Source organism: Rhinolophus sinicus, chromosome 8 (genome assembly GCF_057876585.1).
Source record: "Rhinolophus sinicus isolate RSI-liver-muscle chromosome 8, RSI-T2T, whole genome shotgun sequence".
Lineage (NCBI taxonomy): Eukaryota > Metazoa > Chordata > Mammalia > Chiroptera > Rhinolophidae > Rhinolophus > Rhinolophus sinicus.
The window spans coordinates 42,929,629-42,949,516 of NC_142508.1; the positions used below are offsets into that span (position 1 = coordinate 42,929,629).

The 19,888-nt window shown below is 43.5% G+C and overlaps 1 protein-coding gene and 1 long non-coding RNA gene across 13 annotated transcripts in view; one reads left to right on the top strand and one right to left on the bottom strand.

Annotated features, from left to right (window-relative positions):
- Positions 1-1,127: 1,127 nt before the first annotated feature.
- Positions 1,128-19,888, bottom strand: part of LOC109439545 (uncharacterized) — a 96,379-nt gene continuing 77,618 nt past the window's right edge. For 8 of the 12 annotated variants that reach the window (XR_012490052.2, XR_012490051.2, XR_012490050.2 and 5 more), the window contains 3 exons: positions 13,342-13,412; positions 4,514-5,666; positions 1,128-4,057 (listed from right to left, as the gene is read on the bottom strand). This is a non-coding gene — a long non-coding RNA (uncharacterized LOC109439545). The remainder of the gene's footprint in view (positions 4,058-4,513; positions 5,667-13,341; positions 13,413-19,888) is intronic. The other 4 variants (XR_012490045.2, XR_012490046.2, XR_012490055.2 and 1 more) reach the window with 3 other exon arrangements.
- LOC109439544 (transcription elongation factor A protein-like 2) lies at positions 9,748-12,475 on the top strand. The gene is made up of 2 exons (XM_019719859.3): positions 9,748-9,751; positions 10,700-12,475. Exons 1-2 carry the CDS (start codon positions 9,748-9,750, stop codon positions 11,425-11,427), a joined length of 732 nt encoding a protein of 243 aa, XP_019575418.3. The 3' UTR covers positions 11,428-12,475.

Genomic DNA, 19,888 nt, shown 5'->3' on the forward strand with positions numbered 1-19,888 from the left:
AAGAGCCCTCTTTCCTGCAACAAAGTGATAACCAGGGCTGAAGCAAGAAGACTCAGTCATTGTGTTTCTCAAGTGTTCGATTTCACATGCAAAGGACAAAGCCATGGAAGTTGTAGTGGATGCAGTGGCTGAATTTCTCATAGATGAGATGAGGATATTCCTAACAGACTAATGATATGGTCAGAGAAGTACCAATGCTCTTCTGAAACCAGATGTCTCATTTCTAATGGAGAGGGTGCCTATATTTGTAGTGGGCAAGATGGCTGCCATTCTATGTAATCAATTGGTCATGAAACATTTAAAAACGATATCGTGTTTTTTTTAACATGATGTATTGTAAACTGGTAGTAATGACTGTGGTTAAATTACTGCTTATCAACTGAGCACATTATTGCACAACCAGATTGTCCTGAAATACTTAAAAGATAAAACACATTGGAAATAAATAGTGCTTATGATTACACAACATTGTGAATGTACTTAATGCCAATGAATTGTGCACTTAAAAATGGTTAGAAAGTGAAATTTTATTTATGTGTATTTTACAATTAAAAATAAATAAAAATGAAGTTAGAAATAAAAGAATGACCCCCTGCTTGCTGCAATGGGCTTAACACCTACAATTTAATAGAGAGTGAAAGATTCAAGATAAGGTGGTACTTGGAGTTTGATATATATTATCGGAAGTTTGAAAAGACAAACCTCAAATCCTAATCTTTGGATTTAGTGTAGTTGGGAAAACTGTGAAGTAAATCATGGAAATGACTATGAATTCAGGGACTTGTCACTTGTAAATCAAGGGCGGAGGTTAGGGCCAGGAGTGTACACAGAGATGCTTCTGAATGTTGGCAACAAACTATTTCCTAACCTGTGTATTTACCCAGGGGTTACCTTGATTATATTTAATTCATGTGTATATGGGATGAAAATTTTCATGCTTTATAAATAAAGTAGCTTATAAAGTAGCGTTCATGGTTTTGTTTCATAATCATCTTGGCTTTCAACATATAATTGCTTTATCTTTCATATGAGTAATATTTTACAAAAATATCGTGACCTATTTTTGATAAAAGACATTCTTGCCCTTTATAACTAATGAAGTTGTCTACTAAAATAAGACTCTGCAGTCCTTTCAAAAGAGAAAATAATCACATTTATTTGAAAATGCGATACACAGTTTTTTAAGAGTAATGAGCTTGTCCTTATAGAAAATGAAATGATCATGTCTCCTTATTAACTGTTAAGACATTGCCCGCAGAAAAGTGTAACATGCTTTTAAGAGTGTCTAGACCTTTTCCTTTCAAAATATGCAGATCATGGCCTGTAGACAGTCAATGATGCTGCCTTTAATAAATGTTTCATTTTTTGAGGGCGAGTAAAAAGCTTGTAATGATGACAATGAGAGAAATAAGACTATACATGCCAACTTGAACGTATCTCAGAGACACAATTTGTTCAGAAAAAGAAACAACACTAACCAATGTTTCTAATACACGTAGTGTGTGTGTGTGTGTGTGTGTGTGTGTGTGTGTGTGTGTAGATAAGGGTAGAGAAGAAGAGTCTCACTGAATCATGTGGCTTGGTTAAGTGACAACATGGTGTCAGTCTGTGTTTCCTCTCTGTAACACATTGTGAGAACAGTGCAGATCTCTCAGGGTCATTACAGAGATGAAGTGAAGAAAGGCATGAAAAGCCAGGAGGGCAGCAACTCCAAACGGACCTCCAGTGCTCCTTCTCCAGAGAACTCCACCCAAGATTTTGTTTCTTCAGCATTTTGTGCAAAAATTGATAATTTATCATCATCATTGGAGTTTCTCATTTTCAGGTCCCTCATCATTTCAGAAATGGAGCAATTTTAAGTTTGGGATGTTCTGTTACATTATAATGAGTATCAGGAATGAGGCCCATCCTTACATGATTCCTGCATGTAGGCAGGGCTGGAATTATTCCCATTTTACACACAGTGAAATGGAAGGGACTGTGCTCACTTCTCAGCATGCAGTCATTCGCAAGTGAGTAATTCCTTTTTTGGACAATGAGCACACACTCTGCACAGGCTTATAGTGGTTGTAAGGGACACAAAAGTGAACCTAACAGTCACTGGCCTCAAGGAGCTGATATTCTAGTGAAGATGGAGAGGCAATCAAGAAATAAACAAGCAGGGTTTCAGGTGGCAGTAAGTCCTCTAAGGGATAATAAAGTGGGGTCAAGGGGCTAGGGAGTGGGTGGATTCAGGCATACTTTCTATTTTATACAATATGGTTGGGGAGATCCTTCATTATGATGTGAACTTTGAGCAAGACTTAAAAGAAGGGAAGGAGGATTCATGTAAGTCTCTGGAGAAAGATTATTCCAGGGAGAGGGAATAGCCTGTGCGAAGGCCCTGTGGCAGGAATTTGCTTGCCATGTTTCAGAGTCAAGAAGTCACTGTGGCCAGAACACATGGGATGGCTAGAATGACCTGAGAAGTGTAGGCAGGGACCAGATTGTTTAGCGCAGTGCTACCCAAAGCATGATCTGCAAGGAGCTAAGGATCTTGGGCCAGAAATTAGATCAACCACAGAGCCCTGTTTACAGCTGATTTTTCTTCCTTGGAAAACTTTCTAACCAAAGCACTGAGATGGCTAACCTACTAGTGGACAGTCCTTGTCTTATTGCCGACCAGCACTTTGAGCAGCACTGAGGTAGGGCCTGGTGGGCGGGGGTGTGGACTCTGGTTTTGGTGTGATTGAGATGTGAGTGACAGGAGGGCTTTGAGCACAAAAGGGATGACCAGACTTGGGTTTCTAAGGAATTCATTTCTGAGGTTTCAGAGGTCCTACTGTGGAGAGATTGATATAAGGTAAGGTGGGTCAAGGAGGCAGCAGGAAGAACAGTTAGGATATCCTACAACAACCCCATGTAGGGGTGATGGTGGATTGAACCTGAGTGTTTGGGTTATTTATATTTTGTAGACTGACTGCACAGTTGCTGATGGATTAGAGTTTAGTGCGAGAGCAAGAGCGGCATCAAGGCTAATCCCCAATTTTTCAACCTGAGCACCTGGAAGGATGGAATTTACCTTGACTGAGAAGGGGAAGATGCCAGGAGGCTCAGGTTGGCAGGTGGCCTTGTTCAAAGACCTTGTTTGTGGACATGTTATGTTAGAAGTGCCCCAATAATGTCTAGGATGGATACCTCAGGTTGACTTAGCTCATTCTCTTCCAACCCCCTTGAAAGACACACAAAAGTCTTGGAAACTAAAGACAGCAGTCCCTGGAATCTCTGAGAGCAGATGCATGAGTGTGAGGTCTGGAAGAGGGAAGTGGCTCCTGTGAGATGCTGGTGTGCCTCTCTCCTCACTCAGGGCCACGGAGCTGGTGGCTTCCCAGCCTGTTGTTACCAAGCAGTGTAAGAGACTGTTAGCACGAGAACTGCTACTTTAAGGTTAAGATAGGGTTAACAGCCCTGAGCTTAAAATAACCTAATGGCTTAATTGTTAATTCCAGGATGCGGGCATAGAGACCAGATGGCTGATAGCTTATCTCTCCTGTTCTCTGAAGCTATGGAGGCTTTTGTAGCCTATCTGTAAACTCTTTGAAGCATAGACCAACGTGTACTCCCTAAGCATAGCTCAACTTGCACTCCCTAAGACCATGAAAAATTACTAAATGCCTTAGCTATGTGGGAATTATAGTTTACCTTGTACTCCCTAAAACTATGGAAAATTACTGAGTACCTTAGAACCGCTATAAAAACCCTTAGCTTGAAGGGCTAGGGGTCTTTGTTAAAACCCGCTGCGTCGGGCAGAGACGGGGACCCCAGCTAGCTGGAAATAAACCTCGCTGTGTGACTTGCATTATCGTGTGTGTCCTCTGTCTGTCTGTCTGAGGGGGGGACGATTCCAGGACTTAACAGCAGCTGCAGAAGTCCGTGGCCCAAGGTCAACGCAGGGTCTTGATTTCCCAGTTTCTTCATCCAGGAAATAGCAACAGCTTTTTTTTTTTTTTTTGAGCCATATCTCCAATCCAGCCCTTAGAGATCTTTCTGGAAGCTGCAACTTGTGTTTGTTTTCCAACTATATAAGTAAAAATAAAAATTAAGTTCAATAAATAATACTTTTCTAAAAAAGAAAGGCAGACCATTTATAGACTGGATTGAAACAGTCTCTACCAACAGTTATAAATCACTTAATTGAATGAATTTGATGTGCAGCCTTGTAGAGGTTTAAGAGGTACAATGTGCTACTTTGATACACTTATGTATTGTAATACGACTGTCGATGTAGTGATATTTCTCACATTACATAATCAGAGAACAATATTACTGTCTATATTTATTATAATATGCATTAGATCTCTATGGCTTATTTACTACTCACTACAAGTTTGTACTTTGAAACACCATCACGCTTATCCCCTCCCCCATATAACCCCTGGTAACCACCATTTTACTGTGTTTTACAGGTTTAACTTTTTCTGACTTCACATATACGTGATATCTTATAGTACTTGTCTTTGTCTTTCTAACTTACCTCATGTGGTATAATGTGCTCAAGGTTCACCCACGTGGTCACAGGATGATATCTTCCTTTCTTATGGCTGAATAACATTCCGTTGTGTATAGGTACCGCATCTTTTTTACCCATTCATTTGTTGATGGGCATTTGAGTTGTTTTCATATCTTTCATTATTGTGAATAATGCTGTGATTAACATGAAAGTGTTTATCTCATTGAAATAGGGTTAAGATTTTTAAATGGCATGACCCTGATGACAAAAACAAACAGAGAGAACACGTAAATCCCCATCATGTGTCATACTGACAAAGACCCATGAAGTTTGGGCTTCTTGGCTGTGTGTGAATCAGTTGTGCAAGGTTTTCTCAGAGAAGGCATTTTGTTTGGATGTGGATCACTTACAACCCCAAAGAGATTTTAACTAGTTCTCATGCAGCCCACTGCAGCTGGAACGGGGAAACTATTATTTCATTGCTGATATTCACACAGTGAGTAAAACCAGCTGCTGGCCCCCTCCCGTTGGATGTTCTCTCTCTTGTATTTGTGACAACACTGAACGTGGCCAAGATAAACCCAGGGTTTCTGTGTGTGCTATCCAGTGATCACAGGAAAGTCTTGGCTTCTCTGATCTGGCCACGCTGATGACATCTGCCCTAAACAGCAGCAGTTGCAACCAGTCAGCTCTGAAGAACATGATTTGAGGCTAATTACTGATTTTTTCACATTAGGCATTGTCTAAGGTCTTCCTTCATAGAAAATGAGGACTCAGCTGCTTTCTTCTTATCACCAGCACACACACACATTCTTCCCATCCCGTCTGTTTAGTATTTTCCCAAGACCAATATTTAGTGTGGACTTACGTGTATTTGATGCTACTCACATTTGAGCTGTGCTTTGCCCCAATCCCCTTGGATTGTAGAGTCAAACATTTACATCTTCGAAGCACATCAGGGCTGGAGAATATTCTGGCTGTGAGCTGGGGGTTTGCGGAGGACAGTTATAGTCCCCTGACGACACCTGACTGTGCTCACTGCCGTTCGGGTTACCCTGTGTGGTGCCGCCCTCTGGTGGCTGAAGATCATATTGCAGCACCTGATGGCGTCACGTCTTTCCTTTTCCAAAGGGAGCCAGCAGATGGACCCATGGTCAATAGTAGGGGCCATATCCAGCTAGATATATTGCAGGCAGGAAGAAATGTAAAGTGAGAATGCAGGGCTTTTTGTTCAAAACTCATTAAGAAATTCAAGATGATGTAAGCAGAGCATTACACATAGTATAGTCCCTTCTAGGTGACTGTGTGACTGCACAGATTGCCAGCCCATGAAGCCAGGGCAAAAGGATGTGCTCATCCGCCATGTGAATTCCACATCAACTCCATTCATAAAATACCTATAGAAATGTAAGCCCTGACTGCCTTAACTTCCCAGTCAGAGGGTTTCTTTCGAAAATTTCACATTATGGGCTCTGATAATCACTAGGCCGGTATTTTGCTCAGATAAACCCCTGACAAAATCTCTGAGATGATTTTAGCATCAAGAAGAATGAATTAAACATATTGACTATATATACACACATATATATATATATATATATATATATATATATATACGCACACACACACACACATATAGACTATATATACACGTATATATATATATACACACGCACATATATATATATATATATATATATATATATATATATCACATAATTATCCTACAAAAGATAGCAAAAACATCCCCTAATCTTTCCCCATTGGAGGTGACAATAAGTAACTTCTCACCCTAAAAGTAGGGGTTTCCAGGACAAGCATCCAGCCTGCACCCTGTCCTCCCAGCAGGGACCAGTGTCCAGGGGTGAGGGGAGGCTCCTCTGAATACGAGGTGACTGCATCTGAATACAGGAGTGGCCAGAGTCAGTGACTCTCCTTATGCACCCGGCCGATACAATGGGCTCAGACCAGCAAAGGAAGAAGGATGCAGTAGTGGTCACGGGGATGGAACTGGGGATGTGACACCCACAGGCACTTAGGTGTCCCCTCAGTGCCCCACAAGATCTGAGGAGCTATAGAACTAATACTGGGAGACAGAGCTGTACTGGGGGACAGTTTCCTCGTTCTTGATGGGGACAGTGCATTAGTTTCTTGGGGCTGCCATAACAAATCACCACAAACTTCGTCCCTTCAAACAAGAAAAAGTTTTTCTCTGACATTCTGGAGCTCAGAAATCCATGTTCCAAGTGTCGGCAGGACCACATTTCCTCCAGAAGCTCTAGGAGAGATTCCATTCATTTCACCTTCTATCTTTTGTTAGAAGAAGGCTGTTAGCATTCTTTAGCTGGTGGCTGCATCACTGCCAACTCTGCCCCCATCTTCACGTGGCCTTCCCCTCTAAGTGTCTTCTCCTCTTCTGTGTCTTCAAAGGAACTTGTCATTGGATTTAGGACTCACACAGATAACCCAGTATGATCTCATCTCGAGATCCTTAACAATTATTTCAGTGAAGAATCTTTTCCCAAATAAGGTCACATTCACAGGTTCCAGGGGTTAGGATGTGGGCATATTTTTTGGGGGGAGCCCCCCACTCAACCCTCTACAAGCAGCCTTATTCTCTGAATCAGTTCCTGGTGGAGTTTTGGGTGATGTACACAGCTGCATCCATGCGGGCTCCCCCTAAACTCTGCAATGACCACTCACTGAATTTAGGCTTCACCTTCAGTTTATAGAAGCAGAAGGATAAGGAGGAGCACGAGAGAAAGTCCCCAAAAGAAAACTGCCAGACAGAGCCACACGTGGACCCTCAAAGACCACACGCCGGGGCCCCACATACAGCCAGGCTTGTAGAAAGGGGAAGGCCCTCTGGATTAATATCACATGCAATGTGAGACCCTTGCTTAGATCATGGCTAGAAAAATGTCATAAAATATATTTGGGGACAAGCACAAAAGTGAAAATAGATAAACTAAACTTCAGCAAAATTTAAAACTTTAGTCCTTCAAAGGACCTCAAAACAACCCACACAATGGGCAAAAAATTTTGCCAACGACATATTGGATAAGGGACTTGTATCTAGAATATATGGTAAATAGCGTGCTCAAGTCAATAATAAAAATACCTGCACTGTACACCTGAAGCTGAAGCTGAGCAATAATGAATGTCAACTACAATTATATATATATATAACCATATATATATATGGTTACAAGAAGCGGAGTACAGCATTAGGGATAGAGACAGTGGAAATGTAATGTCTGTGTGTGATGTCGGAGGGGTAGAAGATGGGGGGAGGGGGGGTCATCACTGTGTGAGGGATATAAATGATAAATGTCTATTACATTGTTTTGTACACCTGAAATTAATAAAAAAATACCAAAATATCTCAATGTAAAAATCTGCACAGGATACAAATAGATCGATGCCCAAAGATGACCAATAAGATGGTCTACATCATTATCATAACAAAAATGCTAATGTCAACTACCATGAGATACCACAGCACACCCTCTGAATGGCTAAAATCATGGACAGATAATGGGAAATCTTCATACACTTCTTGTCTGAGCTGCTTTGGAAAATGTTCTGGCACTTCCTCCAACTATTAAACAGAGTTACCACATGATGCAGCCACTCCATCCTCAGGCATATGTCCCGAATAAAGGAAAACATATGTCCCCAAAAACACGTACATAGCATGTTATTCATAACAGCAAAAAGTTAAGGAAATAAACAAACAAACCCAATATCCATGAAATAATGAATGCACAACCAAAATATGGTATGTCCATACAGTGGAATATTATTCCATCTCATGAAAAAAAGGAAAACTATATATGTTACAATGTGGAGGAACCTTGAAAACATCACGTTAAGTAAAAGAAGCCAAACACACAGGACACAGACTGTGTGATTTTATTTATATAAAAAGACCAGAATAGGCAAAACCATGAAACAGATTAGGTTAGTGGTAGCCAGGGACTGGAGGGTGTGAGGACAGGGATGTGACTAATAACGGGAATGGAGTTTCTTTGGAAACTATGAAACTTTTCTAATCTGATGGTAGTGATGGTCCCACAACTCTGAGTATACAGAAAGGATTAAATTATACACTTTATATGCATGAATTAAATCTCAATAAAGCTATTATGATACATTTTTAACATACACTTGCAGCAAGGTGGGTATATTGGTTTCCGATTGCTGCTGTTACCAATTATCACAAACTAGTGAAGAATTTGAACACGACTGGTATTAGATGACATCAGCGATTGACAATACTGTTAGGTGCACTAATGGAGTTGTGGCAATGCACAGACATGCTCATCTTCTGGAGACAAGCAGGTGGAAGTATTAAGGACAGAGTCTGGTATATCTGTAATTCATTTGTCAATGTTCCCACACACACAAAAACACTAATAGGCCGATAGAGAATTAAAAAAACACATAGGTAGATGTAGACAGATAGATGGTAAATATGACCAAAAAATTATGAAAATGTTTCTGTGGTGTGTTATACTTTGTTTGTATATTTCAAATTTCTCATAATCAAGAGTTAAAAGAAATGCTTTCCCTTGTTTTTATGAGGGCAAATGTGTGTGTTGTACGTTGCTTAGGGACATAAACGTATTATTTAGGGACTGGAGATTCCCAATGTAACTTTGAGGACACCATCAGGTGCTAAAGCAAACCTCACACTTGATGAAATATAAAAGTTCTGAGAGCCAGCGTAGCTGATATTTTTCTTTAAGAGGATTTAATCTCTATAGAATAATTAGTTGGTGCCCACCTCAGACCCCTTCTCCGAGGTGTGAGTTCAACCAATCAGATGCCTTCTGCAGCATAGATTTCTCCTCAGCAGAACCACAGTCCTTGGTTTTAGCCCCATGAGGCTCATTTAAGACTCTGATCTCCAGGACGATAGGATATTGAATGTGTGTGTGGGTTTGTCACTGCCTGTGTGGTAGTTTGTTATAGCAGCCATAGAAAACCTAAGACACCCCTTGATGAGAGATTTTACAAAGCTACAAAGGAAGTAAGTGTTTTACAAGACAATACGTCCCCATCTGTTGTGCCTGCCCCATTCTGCCCCTGAGACCCCCCAATTGGGCCAAATCTCAGCACACCCAAAATAGGAATTATTGGGTTAGCAAAAGAGAGAAGAGGGAATGGACCTCAAAGGAGCAACAGAATCCAGCTCATATGGACAAACAAACTCAGAGTCTGCCTATGAGCCAGATCTAAGGATTCAGGGGATGATGGGTAAGGGATAGTGTGTCAACATAGAGTAGGTCCCTTCCACGCAGGATTTAACCTCACGATAAGAGCCTCAGGATGTACTTTTGACATAGTTCTGAAATACTTCTTAGATGCCTCCAATACATGAATGCCACATTAAATAAAGATCTCTTAGACTACAGTAATCAGTGTTGTATAATAAAGAAGTTGTCTGGTCATTGTCCTTTGACCTGGGTGAAGGATGCTACATTCTAAAGCCTTGGAATTTTCCAAGATACATTTGTCTATGGTATTCAAGAGCTCCTAGGATCTACCCTGACTTTAACCAAGTAGTTCTCCTTTTGGCTGCTTTCAAATTGTACCCTTTTGTACCAGAAAGAGAAGAGAGAAAGCAAGAAACTGAAAATCTATTTAAAGAAATAATGATGGAAAACTTTCCTAACTTGGCATAGACATACAGCTCAGGAAGCACAGAGAGTCCCAAACAAGATGAACCCAAAGAGGCCCACGCCAAGACACATCATAATTAAAATGCCAAAGGTTATAAAGAAAGAGAATCTTAAAAGCAGCAGGAAAAAGCAGTGAGTTGCCTACAAGGGAGCTGCTATAACACTCTCAGCTGATTTATCAATAGAAACTTTGGAACCCAGGAGGAATTGACAGGATATATTGAAAGGGATGAGACTATTTGGGAGGAAGGAGAACTCCTTAGTAGAAGGAGGGCCTAGAGGAAGACGTGCAAGTGCTGAAGTGGAACAGACAGAGCCTGCCTCCTGATCCACCAACTACCGAGCCTTTCTCTCTCTGGACTCACTGTGTTTCAGCTCCTGCCTCAATTGAGAAGCCAAGCAAGAAAATTGAGTTAACGTGATTAAATCTTCCACATTATTTGTTTGGCATTGAAACATAAGCCAAGATACCCTGCCGAAGCCCCTTGGGGACTTTGAGCCGATCAGTCAATTTCGTGGCTAGTCAGTGTGTGGAGGGGACATCTCAACAGGGACAAGCTCAGCAATGAAAGTGAAGCAATACCTGAGAACCAAGTAAAGATGGAAAACCAAGAACAGCCACAGGAGGCGGGAAAGCCAGAAATACATTGTACTCTGGAAGACAAGGAGAAGTTAGAAAAGGAGGAAAAGATAGAAAACAAGGGAAAGACAGGAGATGAGGAAATACTTAATGATAAAGATAAGCCAGAGGAGGGAAAGCCAAAAGAAGAGGGAGAGCCAGAGAGCAAAGGAGAGCCAGAGAGCCAGGGGAAGCTGGAGAGCCAGGGAAAACCAGAAGAAGGAAATCCAGAGAATGAGGGAAAGCCAGAGGATGAGGGAAAGCCAGAGAATGAGGGAAAGCCAAAAGAGGAAGAACAACCAGCCAGTGAACCAAGGGCTGAAGGAAAGCGCCCAGCTGGGGATGATATACCCAAGAAAGCTAAGAGAAAAACCAACAAGAGGCTGGCTCAGTGCCTCAAGGAGTACAAGGAGGCCATTCATGATATGCATTTGAGCAATGAGGAGATGGTAAGAGAATTTGATGAGATGGTTAGGGTAGAAGACGAGGTGAAGAAAACCAGACAGAAATTGGGGGGGTTTATGTGGATGCAAAAAAGTTTACAGGACCCCTTCCACCCGAGGGGCCCAAGGGAGCTCAGGGGTGGCTGCAGGGCCCCACAAAGGGTCTTTGAAGACATTCCTTTTGTGTAGTGTCCCCACAGGCCAGGCCCTGGGCCGTAATCTTAGGCTAATGTTTTGCTTTAGGGTCGCTCTCATTGTCCAGCTGCAGCCCTCTGTGTTTCAGTAGCAGATTTTCATCCATTGCATGGAAAAATGCCCATGGTGCATTGCAAAACTGAAAAATAAAAGTTTGCAGAACCATAAAAAGAAAAAAAGAAAAAAGAAAGAAAGGGATGAAAAGCAAGGACCTACAACAAAACTTACTTTACCCAGCAAGGCTATCGCTTAGAATTTAAGAACAGATAAAAAGCTTCCCAGGTAAGGAAAAGCTAAAATTGTTCATCACCAAACCAGTATTATAAGAAATGTTAAAGGGACTTCTTGAAGAAGAAGAAGGAGAAGGGAAAGAGGAAGGAGGAGGAGGAGAAGGAGAAGGAGAAGAAAGTGGGTTCCCTCCAGTCCTGCCACGCTCAGGGATGCGTATCTTGGACTTTCCTCCAGCCCGCCAACCGCCAATCCAAGCCCAGACCAACCCTCTTCCCCACCCCCCCCCTTGCTCAGCTGGATGGGTCACACTGCGCCGCAGCCCTGCCCATGCCCTCCACTTCTCACTCCGTAAGCCCACACAGGAAACGCCCCCACCACGCCCCGCTCTTCCTTCCCCTCCTCCCAGCCTCCAATTCTCCGAGGGTAAAACAGCCTTCCTGAGCAGGGCGGGCGTGGCGTTCTCCCTTCCCCACCAGCGTGGTGCCTGGAGCACAGGGGGCTGGAAGAACAGAACCACTATTTGCAGGCCCCGCCCCCGCAAGGGCGCCTCGCAGAGCCAGCGCTGGAGACATCTGCCCGCCCCTGAGCTATAATGGGAGGTGTGTCTCTCGCATTTCTTTCCCTCGCCCCCCATATCGAACCTTAGGGGTCCCCTCGCTGCCTCTATTAACGCCCCGCCCCAGCACGCCGCAAGACTGGACATCTCCAAGGTGGACCTGCCATGATATGCGGGAATAGGTTTTGCGTCGGGAGCCATGAGGTGGGGGCCGCCTTCAGAAACAAAGATCCCCAAGATGCACGAGCCCTGCGACGGCTCCCTTGAACCCAGGCAGCTCTGCAGACATGGGCCAGCCCTGCCGAGTGAGCCGCGGGGAGGGCGGGGGGAGACCGAGCAGTCCGGACTAGTAGGCGTAGTAGCTGCCGAGGCACAAGTAGCCTCTCTCCGCGCCTTTTGCGCTTTGCAGCCTGTGTGGGTCTCTGAGCCTAGAAATAAAGTGTGCGCTTCCCGCCTTTCCCGCCAGCAGCGACTTTTTCACGCTTTCTCTTTAGCTTCTTTGAACAGTCTCCTGACATCTGCAGAGTCTTGTTTGTCTCCCAGATTCACCAATGAGGAAATAGGAAGAGTCTTGCCCAAGGTGACATAGAATCAGAAGAGACCCAGGATCTTGGCAATCCCAAGAAACTTTATACCGTTTGTAACGCTTATGATGGTCTCTCTTTAGAGGACGAGTTTCCTCCCTTTGGCAGTCATCTCAAAACGCTGTTACAGTGTAAAGCTTAGAGATCTAACAGCATGAGGGCAAGAAAAGAAAAGGGTGGTCTTCCAACAAGTGTGTGGCAGCCAAACAGAAACGGAACTGCTGACCTGAATGAGTGAATTTGATAATTCAAATATACTGGATTATCAGGGATGTCGACTAATATTTGTAGGATTAATCTTGGAGTATTTTGTGACCAGCACTGGCCTAACTAGTAAATTACGTGAAAACAAAACACTGTAATTAGAAATGTACTTTGGTCAATGCCCTTGACTCTGAAATGAACAGAGTGTATCATAGTAAAGGAGAGGTGAGAAACAGTCCCAAGAGGGCTTTGTGTGGAAACCAACAGGGTGAGTCTGCCTTATTACAAGTACCTGGTCCTGGTCAAGTGGGAACAAAGACAACATGGGCTGACCTGCCAGGTGGCCTGAGGTTCCAATCCCACTCCGCTGCAACTTTCCGGATCCCTGTGAGCGTGGGTTTTCTCTAGAAAAGATATGACAAGACGCTCCTGTCAAGGGTTGTTTTAGACATTACAGTTCATGATGTATACAGAGAGCCCCTCTCTGGCATATGATGTACCTGTAACAGAGCAGGTGCTCAGTGCTAGCTCTTCCCTCTCCTGCCCACCCTTGTTACTAATTTCTACCCATAGAATTGAAGTAATAAGTTTAACGATCCTGAATAAAACAGAAAGCAGAATTATGAAAAAGAAAAACATGAATAATAAAATGGCAATAACTATATATCTATTAATAATTACTTTTTAAAAAATGGATTAAATGCTCCAATCAAAAGACATAGGGTGGCTGAATAGATAAGAAAACAAGACCCTTCCAAATGCTGCCTACAAGGGACTCACTTCAGATCAACACACACACACACACACACACACACACACAGAAAGTAGAGGGATGGAAAATTATATTTCATGAAAAAGGAAACAAAGAAAAAATCAGCTGGGGTAGCAATACTGATAATAGACAAAATAGACTTTAAAACAGGGGCTGTAATAAGAGACAAAGAAGGACCCAGTAATCCCACATCTGAGTATTTATCTGAAGAAACCCAAAAAGCTACATTGTGGAGACATATGCATCCATATGTTCATTGCAGCATGTTTACAATGGCCATGATGTGGGGGCAGCCTCGGTGTCCATCTATGGGTGAAGGGATAAAGAAGAGGTGGTACATATATACAATGGAATATTATTCAGCCATTGAAAAATGAAATATTGCCATCTGCAACAACATAAATCAACCTAGAGGGTATTGTGCTGAATGGAGTAAGTTAGAGAAAGACAAGTGCCATAGGATTTCACTTATATGTGGAATCTAAAGAACAAAATAAATGAGCAAACAAAACAGAAACAAACTCAAAGACATAGAGAACATTTTGATGGTTGCCAGATGGGAGGGGAGTTTTGGGAAATGGGTGAAAAAGTGGAAAGGATTAAGAAATACAAATTGTAGTTATAAAATACTCATGGGGATATAGAGCACAGCAGGAAGAACATAGTCCAGATATTGTAATAACTCTGTGTGGTGTCAGATAGGTAGTAGATTTATCATGGTGATCACTTTGTAAGTTATATAAATGTCTAATCACTGCATTGTGCACTGGAAACTAGTATAATATTGTATATCAACTGTAATTGAAAAATAAAATTTCAAAAAACAAATTGTGCCTTTTTGCTATAAGAAAACTGTAATAATAAGTACAGCACTTGCCTGAGTTCTATGAGTCATTCTACCAAAAATCCAACCTAAGTGGGTCCAGGGAACCCCAATCTAAGTAGGTAAGATGAGTGGAACCCCTGAGAACTCCAAACACGGGGCTACTGCTGGATTTGAGCATAGTTTTGTGGATGACTTTGCCCTCAAGCAGTGGAGTCTGCACTGCTCTGAACGGTCGGTGTCAGAATGAATTGCACCACAGTATTGCAGTGGAGTCAGGGATCAAACCCTTCAGAGAAGTACACTTGCTGGGGTGGGTCTCCAATATAAGTCAAGAAGCCACCAGCCAACTGGAATCCTCAGGAGGGCTGGTGAGAACAGCACTGATGAAAGGACACCAGCATCCCTGAGATGCCAGTGGAGGTCATCCTCCAGAGGTCAGGGCTGAAATCAGGAGGTGCTATTACAGAGTGGGGCTCCATAGTAGCAACAGGGTGATAGGATCTGGGAGTGGCAGAGGCCAGCACATATCCATCAGAAGCAAGGTGGGCATAACTGCATAATAGGCAGCACAATCAGTGCAGCCTGTCTGCGGAGATCTAGGAGGTGGTACCAAGAATATGGTGTCCTTAGGGACAAGGGATATGAAAGGCCAGCAAGGCAGTCTCTTAATAGACACAATCAAGAGATGAAGAATGGAGGAGTAGAAAGCTGAGGTCAGCTGCCTCTACGCCACGTGACGACCCTAGGCCCAGTGAAGACCTGAGAAACCCTCACACCCTGACTCCTGACTGATAAAAGCCCGGTGTCCATGAGGAGGGTGCCTGTAACACCAAGACAAGAGTAAACCATTGTGATTCCACACTTCCTCTCAGAAGGGACCTACAGACATTATTTGGGGAACTTTACAGCTGGGAAAGAAGAATACACAGATGTTTCAAGAGCTCTTGCACATGGAGCCCAGGTGGGCATGACATTCAAGGACTCAAAGCACCACCATATCTGCTGTTTAGAATATTGGCATAAAGGAGACATAAATTAGTAGATTGATAGTTTGCCCATGTCTATCTCCCATTGGACACAGGGGGTTTGCGGACCCAACTGGTGGTCATTTCCCCAGCTGCAGATATAAAATAAAAATGGATATACAAAGCAGTTAAGAGTATCCTTAGAATGGGTACTTGACCTGTAAATAAAAGCTATTATAGTAGGAAAAACAGATGGTGTTTAGTGAAGACTTCTAAATCTACCTGTCTCCTCCAATGACAATTCAGTAAAATCACATCCTAGGGCAAATGACAGAGATCAGGGCAAGAATCAAACTGAAGGATACAGGGATTGTGGTTCCCATCATATCCCCATTTAATTCATCAGTTTAGTATCTTCAAAATCCAGATGTACAATGGCAGGTAACTGCATTACTACAAATATACCCTAGTTTAATCCAAAATTGTTGTTGCTGTGAGAAATGCATCTTAACTACTGCAGTTGCTAATACAACCTTGCATATGTTGTATGCAGCTGTTGATCTGAAAACACACTCTTTCCAAAACTCATCAGGAAGTGGCTCAGCAGCAGTGTGCATTTACATGGGACCAACACCAGTGCATGTTCACGGTCTTTCTCTCTCTGGCTGTGTAGTCCAGAGGATTCTAGACATTTTGCAGAACATCACATGAGACCGTTACACTGATGACATGTTAGTAAGACCAGCTGAACCAGAAATGACATATATTCTGAATGCCTGAGTAAGACACGTGGCCTGTGTCTTACTTGATGATCGACAGTGAGACAGTGACATTCATTGGTAAGAATTATGCCACCAAGAGGAACTCCTCTAGTTATCAGCAGTTTGAGCAAAGGCTGAGAGGTCCATGGGCTGTAGAGCCTCCACCTCTGCGACCACTCAAGGATCTGCTACGTCTGTGAAGCATTCACGGCTCCAATACTCTGGGTCATTCTGGACATACCCCCAGAGCAAAAGACAAGTTACTGTACTTGTGCCTCCACATATCCATGTTAGAAGGAGAAAGATGTTTTGTCAGGCCTCTGGCAGGACAACATGGTTAGATATAATGCAGACTCCTAGGGATCTGAGGCAAGACCATGACTTCCACAACCATAAACAGCTCCCAACCTACGTGTTGGCCTCTGGAGAGACGGAGTGTATGAACGCCGGAAGCAACATGTCCGGGTAACCAGAATTCCTCCTTAGGACCTGGCTTTTATCACACCCCTAACACAAGGTCAGGTGGGGAGAACAGCATACGTCATAAATGGAAGTGGTACCGAGACAGGTGGACAAGACCATGGCACCTACCACTCCAGCACTGTGACCTGTCACACAGCTCTCACCTGTGGACTCACGGAAAGTGCAATCTGACTAATCGCCAGAGAAGAAAAAGGCTCCACACACTCCAAAGTCATTCTTCACCTCATTCCCTAACCCGTGTGCTACTCCCACCCCTGTCCAAACTCCTATACACCCTTACACACTAACGCACAGATCTCTGGGACATGGCTAGGTTGTAGACCAGACTAGTGGAGGATGTGGTAAGAGAGGGGACATTTTGCTTTTCTGCACCACTCCCAAGAGATGCTGACAATATCTAACTCCAGACCACGCTTTAAAGCAAGCTGCACATGTCAACCTGGTGTGAGCGTGACAGTGTAAAACCCTATGAAAACTGCTTACTTGTCCCCTGTCTTGCATTCTATGCCTTCCACCAGACTGCAATCCCATCCCTTTTCTAGTGTGACTACGTCACACTCAAACTCCCTTCCTGACTCAAATCCCCAACTGCCCTCAGTGCAAATCTGCATTCATTGTGTTTCCAAACCTCCAATCTCTCATTGCTCTCCAGACTCCTAGCCCCCACTAGATGCTCATCTTCTTCTCACGCGTGGCTTCTCTCCCATGTCCCCTGTCAGTCTGTACATCTGGTGTTCCCTCTTGTCCCCAATGTCAGGGCACTAATGTAAGATTTCAAGAATCTTATCTTTTCTTCCATTCTCAATATTGCATCCCTGAAACACATTCCAGTTTGGACTATAAGCACCTTCAACTTCTTCACAGCAATTTAATTGCTGCTCCTTCAAACAGCAGGTCCCTCTGCACTCAGGGTCCTCAGCGTCAAGCTGAAGTCACCCACTTCACAAAGCCCGCCTCCATGGCATCAGCAAATCCTTTTAATCCCAAATCACATTCAACGTCTGAACCCCAGGCCAAGCTTTACAATTTCCCATCCTGTCTCTGCACAGAAGCCCATCCTTCCATGCCATTCCCTGCTGCCCTCCTCGGGTTTCAATACTTGACCTCCAGGACAGGTTCTTGAAGATTCAGCCCAATGCTCACTAGCCAATAGGAGCCAGGCGTACAACCAAGGGAACCCACATGGTACAACCTATTTCTCAACTCCTGTGTCCTGCTTGTTAACTCTTTTTCAGACAAGCACCCTGAGTTTGTGAAAAAATGAAGAAAACATATAGGTGAGGACGCAAATGCCTAGTCTAAATTGAAAGCCTAAGTGGGCACTGGGGAGTGAGCATGTAGGAAGAAATATGGGTCAGTTGACAGCAGGCAGGACCTTTGGGTCACTAGAGGGCAAATGCCGGTGGCTTTTTAAGGAGTCGTAACAATATACAAGCTGACAGGGTCTTATGTCAGAATATCTTTCAACATCTGAGTGATCGTGTTCCTCAAAGGCCAAGTGAAAGTGTATGTGGAATTAGAACAATGTTGGTGGTTAGGGCTGCTGCTGTGGTGCACCCTTCCCGTTGGGGACACAGGCTGGTTCTTTGGGGTCCCTTATTTAGCTTACCACTGTATTAAACAAACTGCAAATGTTCACCCTTATACATAAGAAATGTTGCCCCTGTGCTTGAACCGCTCTATGCTCCCCCTGCACTGTAGGAAGTTCCGGTTGCCTCTTACTTCCTATGGCATTTGCACTATTGTTCAGCTCCACCTACACTCCAGTTGTCTAAAACTGGCGCGGGAATATGCTACACTCTCATTGGCCAAGACTTCCTATGGTGGAAGAGCACTTCTCCCTATAACAGCGAACTCTACTGGTATGAAGTCATAGCTTGGACGGACACCAAGAGAAACACTCATTACGTCCTTCTCTGTGGATTCGCTTACTTCATTTTGCAAGGACAAGGGCATGGAGTTCGCAGTGTGTATTGTGGCTAAATTTCTCACAGATAAGTTTCGCAGATTTGGAAGAGATATATTAATGACTCATGGAATGGAGCAATTCCTTCCTCTCTTAGACGTATTCTCTGAAGTTGTAATAAATGATATGCTGAAATTTGTACTCAACAAGATAGCTCTGGCTGCATACGACCTGTTGGCCATAAGACGTTCAAGAACAACATCAAACAGTCCTTAAAAAGCCACCCAACACAAGTGATTGTGGTTTCATATCTGCTTATGAATCCAGCTGTGTATCTATGGATTGATTGTTAATTCCTAATATAACCCGACATATTATTTTTATGAGACAATACGATGTGGAATGTTAACCGAAGTTATTGCGGTTTTGATACTAAATATAAATCCCGTACGTTACGATAATCATCAGGACACACGAGTCCTGCCTCGGCTGCCTGGACTGAGTCCTCAACTGTGGTTTCATCATCCACTGAAGTGAAACGTTGATTCTGAACTTTACTTTCATCGTCATACTAAATCCGCCTCCCTGACAAGAAGATGAACTTGAAACTGAGAATGAAGCATTGCCCAACAAGAATGTGGTCTCCAGACTGGTTCTGTGGTGTCTTCCTTCTCATTTTGAGGTAAGTCTCTGGCCTGTGCTCTGAGAAGAGGAGGGGTCCCCATCAGGAGAGAACCCAACAGGAGCCAGGAGGACGCCTTCCTGGGGCAGGAGGTGCTAAGGGCTATGAGCCTGGATGGGGGTTAGGAGGTGGGCAGGTCTCAAAGGTAAAATTCTGGAGCTGAGTCCAAGGCGGCTTTGAAAAACTCCTGCTTTTCTATGAGGAGAAGGCGCGGGAGCCATAAGTACATGTGGCGGCACCCGGACAGGACACTTCTGGGTGTGAGGGCTGGAGAAAACATGGCGCAGAGGTAAAATGGCCACGCGAGGAAGTCAGCGGAGTAAAAACGGCCCAGAGCAGCAGACTGGGGAAGGAAGTCTTCAAAGGACAAACTGTGGTTGGGACAGAGTGCTGCGGAGGAACCCCCACGGAGGGGGAAGGATGTGGACTTGAACTAGCCTCTGAGCTGTCCTTAAGGGGCCTGTTGTACTTACAAGTTAAACAGC